The 7795-nt window shown below is 43.9% G+C and overlaps 1 protein-coding gene and 1 long non-coding RNA gene across 2 annotated transcripts; both read left to right on the forward strand.

The window, feature by feature from the left end:
• The first annotated feature begins 1331 nt into the window (after positions 1–1331).
• Positions 1332–5317, forward strand: LOC125372783 (potassium/sodium hyperpolarization-activated cyclic nucleotide-gated channel 1-like). The gene is made up of 5 exons (XM_048383420.1): positions 1332–1715; positions 1948–2067; positions 2623–2847; positions 3305–3523; positions 5312–5317. Exons 1-5 carry the CDS (start codon positions 1416–1418, stop codon positions 5315–5317), a joined length of 870 nt encoding a protein of 289 aa, XP_048239377.1. The 5' UTR covers positions 1332–1415.
• Positions 5318–7581, forward strand: LOC124117663. The gene is made up of 3 exons (XR_007218230.1): positions 5318–5431; positions 6567–6685; positions 6953–7581. It is a non-coding gene; the product is annotated as an uncharacterized LOC124117663 (long non-coding RNA).
• The last annotated feature ends 214 nt before the right edge of the window (positions 7582–7795 follow it).

Raw genomic sequence — 7795 nt, forward strand, 5'->3', positions numbered from 1 at the left:
AATCGATATTTAAAAGTTATTGTATTAAAAATGAATCAAATAAACAGCAGGTAACGTCGCGTTCAAGATTATTGCACCCAGAAAGCGACGTCCTTACGTGTGCGTGCGTGCGTGCGTGCGTGCGTGCGTGCGTGCGTGCGTGCGTGCGTGCGTGCGTTTGCTTGCTTGTACTGACCTGGACTAATGCCGATTGTATAGTGCAAGCCCGCTGTTTTAGCCACCGAATGCCGAGCGCCAGGGTAACATCAAGTACCATCTTTTAGTCTTTTGGTATGACGCCGCCTGGGATCGAAACCCGACCTTCCGCTCCCCGGACAGACGTTTTACCACAATACCGACCAGGTAGATCCAGGGTAGAAAACTGCTGTCATATAGCTTGAATATTGCTGAGTGCGGCGTTAAACAACCAACCAACCAACCAACCAACCAACCACAAGACCACGTAGGCGGTCCACCAATGAGGGGAATCGAACCGGCCTTCGGCTTGCCGAGCGAATGTTATATCCCATAGGCTACCCCACCGCCCCCCCTTACTTGTAGGGATCCCTGTCAAATCAAATATAGAAGTTAGTATCCATCAGGTTATTTCTGAAAATGTACTTTAATGAAATCCGTACCACTGATAATAAAGTTTACAAATGTGGTATGCATGCCGGTTAGGAAAAGCATGAAATGTACAGCTATTCTAACAATACTGACTGAATTTTACGATAGCCTTTGGACAATGGACGTTGAAACATGGTAATGTTCAAGAACGATCAACTGCAAATGATGTTATTTGTAAAACATTGTGTGTGGGATGTTTTTCCATATGTTGATTTCCACTGTCTGGCTGATGTTCCATGAAAGGTGCAAGGCCTGATACTCGAGTAGAGCACGCTCGACATGTCCAGCAAGAGCGTCTTTGCGTGGAGGTTGGTGACGTCTCCCCATTGTTTCAAGGGCTGGTGACATGGCTATATGCACGAGCATCACGAGACTACGACAATGTTCACACTTTCAGTTGCTTGTTCCTGAACATCCTAATAGTCCCTGTGCACGTGCTTGCTGGTTGGAATGGGACTATGGGAGCAACCATCTTATTCACGGGGGGGGAGGGGGAGGGGGAGCGATATTTTCTAAAACAAGACCCCAGGCCCTGTTTTACTGAAAACAGCTATGTGCCCTTTTCCTACAGAAAGTGGGTATTGTATTATCGAAGAGTCAAATGTCTGTGTAAAGTGATCTAAGCTTAAACAAATCAAGCTCCCCAATCCCCGACCTCCCACCCCCTTGACATCAAATGGTTGCTCCTTCAGGTTGGACTATAAAACATGGTTACTTCCACAGTCGCATCCCGCATCTCGTTTAACGATCTCTGCGATTTTCCATTGTCAATAGTATTTATAGCGATTATTTCAAGATTTCTAGGAATCATGTACAGTTTTCTAAGATCACTTGGTTTAGCCCCGCAGGCACCCGCAGCGACCCAACAGCAGGGACCCCAGTCTACCCAGTCGACTCAGCAGCAGACACCCCAGTCTACCCAGCAGCAGGGACCCCAGTCTACCCGGGCACCCCAGCCTACCCAGTCGACCCAGCAGCAGGCATCTGACCAGACACCGTCGACGTCAAGGGCTTCTACTTCCTCGACGCCCTTTGCCACCCCGATGACGACCACACCGGCAGCAACGAGGACAACAGTGGCACGTCATCGGGGGGCGGCGCCATTGAATGTGAGTAAACACAATAGTTTTGGTTGGATTAACTGCTGCAACCCGTTCTTCTAGATCTATACACGCTACTAGTTCTGTGTACATGCCTACCGTCTTACTCTCATGTGTCGTGTTTTGTGTTTATTTCACTAGGATGTGGGTGAGAGGGGTTTTAAGCCTATTTACGCACGGTGGGCAAAATATGAAGCATTATAAATGCAATAGGCTGACATCTTACATTTGTTTTTGGCAGCTTGTCGAGGCTGAGCTCCTCCAGCTCCGCGAGGAGAACCGGCGACTCCATGAGGAGAACCAGCGAGTCCTTGAGGAGAACCGTTTTCTGAAGGAGGAAAACAGGAGGCTAAAGGCACATGTAAGTCGGATACAGAATGAATTTATGTTTTACACCAATGTGAACAGCATACTAGTATTGTGATGACGCGACATCTTGATGTTGACAAGCTACATACAGTGTTGGTTATACGTCTTCCGTCTGCGCAATGACGTCATCGAGTCTCTGAACCGCGCGATATTCTCTTCCACTAATAATAGAACTACTCGATGAATTGTTATCAGTTCTCGGAACTTCATATTTATGAAAACGAGAGATGACACATGAATTCGTATTTCAGTGTTCAGGTACTCGGGAGATGAGCTAAGGCAAAATGAAGGATTTGCCACTCAGTTCATAACTCACATTGATGACTAAGCGTTGTTTTATTGTCAGGGTTATAGCTATATACTGTTGAATGTAAATCTCCTTGAAGAAACAAGGTATGTCTTAGGGTCGGTAACAGACGTGCTTATTGGGAAACATTTGTTTGGGCCACCTGGAGTTTGTCCAGGCACGCTACACAATATGCATAACGAACACGTGCACTGACTGTGTTCACACGTAGATAATGTCAACTCTTACATTCGTCCTTAGGGTGTCCCGTCGACAGCAACATCAACGGCGACAGCACCGGCAACAACGGCGACGGCGACAGCACAGGCAACAACTATGGCGACCTCGGCGGTTCCATCTACCTCGGCGGTTCCATCTACCTCGGCGGTTCCATCTACCTCGGCGGTTCCATCTACCTCGGCGGTTCCATCTACCTCAGCAGCACCTGGGACGGCAGTGACTCTTGCCACTTTGTCGACACAGACGGTTCCAACTGAGTATGCTATGTAGTTATTGTAGGTATTGTTATATATATATATTGATATATAAAACTTGCATACAACCATAAAATATATTACTGTGATATTTTAAGTTATTATACTGTCCATCGATGTCAGGTTTTTATAGTCTGAATATATGTATCAAATGTATAACTTCTCGTCACGACATGTCTGAGATCTTGCCGATATGACGTCAAATATTAACACTCACCCGCTCCAACCACATGACGGCGGTCTATAAGTAATCGAGAGGTGACTAACGGGATCGGGTGGTCAGGCTCGCTGACTTGGTTGATGCGTGTCCTCGTATCCCAATTGCGTGGATCGATGCTCATGATGTGAATCACTGCACTGTGTGTATAATTACAACAAACGGTTATTTCATCTTTATAAAATACTATTATACTATTCTATCAATGAGTATTTTTTTCTCTCGGAATCAGGTCATCAATAACAACTTGAGGAGAGATCAGAGGCAAAGACAGAGAACGATGAACCTGTTCAGGCAACAGCAGCAACAACAGCAACAACAACGGCAACAACAGCGGAGAGAGGAACAACAGAGAATCGCTCGACAGCAACAACGCCAACAACAGCAACAACAGCAACAACAACCCTACCAGACCCTACTACGTATATTAGATGAGGCGCAGAGGACTTCGGTGAGATTTCGCTTCATTTGTTATTAATTGAGACTTCATTACCCAATGATTGTAGAAGTACTGGCTTGTCAAGCACCGACTTGTAGTTGCATTAAGAAGGTATGGCAAAATGCAACAAGCACTCCTAATGCGCTGTCATCAGTTCAATAAACAATCCGCAGAGGACAATAGTGAGTTAGGGTGTAATTCGGGGGCATGAGCGTCCCAGTCATCTAAGGTGCCCCCAAATGGCTGTGCAGAGTTCCTTAATCAGGCCCAAAACCTGTGAACGTGGGTTCGAATCCCGGTTCGCATCGATTATTTTTATGTTTCTCAGCTCCATACTCGTGGCTTCCACCAATGATGTAAACGTCTGAGGCCTGCATTACCTCGGGTGTTCATCCTACATTAACTAGTAGACGTTCAAAGCTGTGGTAAACCCACACACTCACGTATTGCCATATACAGTGTTCGTCGTGCTGATTGTCGACGCTAGCTACCATGAGACGCTTGTCCCACATTAAACTGATTCCTCACCGTAATAACCGATATGTCCCCAAACACATGCTAAAAGCATTGGTATTTCCTGTTTTCTTAACATATAGATATAGACGGACGTTTCTTGTAATACTCTGTATGATAGAAATAATAGTTTAAATTGTATAATATTAGCTATTTTTTTTACAATTAACGTGATCCTTAATTCAGACTAGGAATCCGATACAGAATATGTTGAACATCAAACAAATCTTTTTAAGCTTGCATGAACAATACACCCCAACTCACTCACTTTATACAATAGGAACACCATCGATACATGATTAGTATCGTTATTATTACAATGTTAAGTGTAACGGTGACTGTTCCCTTTTAAACTAGAACCTGGTCTCACTTTAAGCCGATACTTCACGATAACACTGATATACTCCGACCATGCAATATACCCACACCCACACTCACTCTCCACAAAACCCGTGAACATCCGCCATAGAGTAGGTCTTCAGCAACCCATGCTTGCCACAAATGACGACTGCGCTTGTAAGAGGCGACTAACGGGATCGGGTGGTCAGGTTCAGTGACATGTCATCGTATCCCAGTTGCGTGAATCGATGTTCACGATGTCAATCACTGGATTGTCTGTTCCAGGCTCGATCATTTACAGACCGCCATCATATAGCTAGAATATTACTGAGCGCGGCGTTATATAAACGAACCGACAGCAACCCTCCGCAATAGGAACAGGATTTATGATTTGTATCGTTTTTATATATATATTCCTGGTCAGTAGGACCGTGTTCCCAGTGGCTGTGTCAGGGTCTAAGTATTGTTTGTTTCATTACAGAGTAGGGGACGCGTCCGGAAACCGGCAGGTGCCGTACAGATGAGCCTGGGAGGGGGCATGACAAGTGAGTTGACCCAATGTATCCAGATGTATCATTTACAAAGGGAGGTAATCAACGCATCGACCAATTCTACGTGGGTTAGCCTAGTGTCTGAACCACTGGCTACTCACACACAAAAAACGTACGATGTGTTATCCCATGTGTTTAGCCCATTTTTGGTATCCGCCCTAATAATGGTGGAATAATGATATACAAGCACTCACTCACTCACTCGCCCACCTTTAGCCCCGCGAACATCCGGGTCTGTAGTGTTCCGCGGCAACCCATACTTGTATGTTTCGGAAATTGGTACTGGTAGATGCTTGTAGAAGTAGAATAGTGTGCATCTTGGACAAATAGGAGTTTCCATCCTCGTGTTTAAATGGTCTGTTTCTACATATGTTGACGAATCTCCTTACCACTTCAGGCGTAGTTACCAACGACCAGGCCAAGTTTATAAGGAAACGCCAACGATAGGTGACCAGCCTGGATGGACACAAGCTTCCACTGGCGACCAGGTCGAACTGATGTTACATCCCCAAATGCTGTAAGTAAAACTAAAGATCAATCTTTATTTCAGAAAAAAATCTGAATTGCCATAAGGCCTGTAGTACATATCTTTGTGGAGAGTGGGTGGACATATTGATTTCTACTTATTCAAGTCACTCATCTTATTATTTCTAAAGTTCATTGCTTGGAATATGTATATAGTCGAGATGATTGGCGAAGCTAGCTACCACGAGACTGTTGGTCCCACATTAAGGTGATACCTCATCGTAAGACTGATATATAGACAGTTTTATTCAGTAAAATGTCTTTGTCCCTAAAAACATGCAAAAACATTGGTATTTCCTGTTTTATTAGGGGGCACGGGTGGCACAGTCGTCTAAGGCGCCGCGATTCGCTGTGCAGAGTTGCGCCCCTTAGGCACGCCAGAAACCTATAATTGTGGGTTCGAATCCCGGTTCGCCCCGATTATGTTTCTAGGGATGTCGGCACCATACCCGTGCTCTTGGGTTTCACCGAAGTGCTAAACGTCTGAGACCTTCATCACTTCGGGCTTTCCTCCCACATTAAGCTGACACGCCGTGATATAACTGGAATACTGTTAAAAGCGGCGTTAAACCCAACTCACTCACTCACTCACCCGTTTTATTAACATATAGATATAGACGGACGTTTCTTGTAATAACAATGCTATAACTCTGTATGATAAAAAGTTTTAACTTTATGATATTAGCTATTTTTTTACAATGAACGTGATCCTCAATTCAGACTAGGAATCTGATACAGAATATGTAGGACATTAACTACTACAACTACTACTGCTACCACTACTCCTTCTATATGTTCTCCGGGTGACCCAGGAGAGAACAGATAACCCAGTACCTGCTTCCTGTTGAGTACATGTATGGACCATTCACAATGTGTGATTCTACAAGCCCATCGACCACTGTTTGCTTGTCAGTCAAATATTAGCTGAAATATTGCTGCCTGCGGCGTTATGCAACATTCACCCCCTTACCTTTCCACTTGTAACTCTGCCTCCCTGATACCTCCAAGATACCTATGATTTCGTTTTATAATATTGGTTCGACATGAATGTTTCTAGGTTTATCATCACCTGGTGTTTACGTGATCTGTTTCTACATATGTTAACAAAAGTCTTCTTACCACTTCAGACATCGAAATAACGACCAGGCTGCGTTCATAAGAAGACGACAGCGATAGGTGACCAGCCTCTGTGGCCACAAGCTGACATTGGCGACCATGTTTGCCTGATGTTACATCTTCAAATGCCGTAAGTAAAACTAAACTTATAAAAGAATCATTTACGCTCCAGGTATTAATTCTTTAGGGCAAACATTTTCCCGTCGTTTTAAAGCAAGATTGATTTTCTGATTTATAGGACACTTTGGCAGTGGTTATGTCAGTGCATACATTCCCGATACGCGTCCGTCCACTATAAACAACTTCACGAAGGACATAAACGTGATCCGATCGTCATGTTTGTTTAAAGAGGTGATTGAAAAATTCTGACATTAACAAAATATTGTTTTTTCTTCAGGTGTAATTTACAGGCTATCTTCTCCAACATCCGCCAATGACACCGCTTCATGTGCAGGAATTGATACCCTCTGATACATTCGATGTCATGTATCTTATCACTGAAAAAACAAAGCATTTCTTCAATCTTCATATAACCAGCGCGTTCCAAAGATGCCAACTTAACATGTTGGATTTATCATTATCTGAGCGCAAAACCTTTCCACAACGTCCAGCTTTTGACACATCGTCCACTTACAAGTCCCTGGTGGTGTCCACGTGTACCTCCTGATGACTCGGCAGCTCTGAGATGTTGAGGGGTGTTTCATGTTTCATGGCTCACATATCTACCTGAAACACCCGCTAACACCTTCTAGTTGAACGATGACTCGGTTGTATTCACAAGCATTTTCTAGGGTCATTGTATTTGGTCAACCGTCGTCAGTAAGGGGATTGATGTGAAAGATTTTAATAAGCGCATTGAAATGAGCGTGTTAGATCTTGTTATCAAATTACAATGGGTTAAAGCGTCACCTCAACCAAATATTTCGGTTAACATTCATGAGTTAAGGAGGCTATTCCTAATCATGTGCGGTGCTGTGGAAGGATGTTGGCAGTATCAGTCTTCAACGAAGATGGATGATTCTTGAACAGAACTAAGTGACAAGGTAAGTTTCAAACTGCGCTTATTTGATGGTTAAAAATTGTAACTTATTTTATAGACTGGCTGTTCCAAACAACTGTCTTAGGACATTCAAAACTCCCGGACTTATAGAACACCGCGTTCATAAGTTCAAATCTAAATTCTATGGACAGACTATTCCTAAGAACTTTCTTAAGAAGTACAAAACTTCCTATCCTTTCC

This window comes from Haliotis rufescens, unplaced genomic scaffold (genome assembly GCF_023055435.1).
Source record: "Haliotis rufescens isolate VD_foot unplaced genomic scaffold, xgHalRufe1.0.p SCAF_48, whole genome shotgun sequence".
In the NCBI taxonomy this organism is placed as follows: Eukaryota; Metazoa; Mollusca; class Gastropoda; order Lepetellida; family Haliotidae; genus Haliotis; species Haliotis rufescens.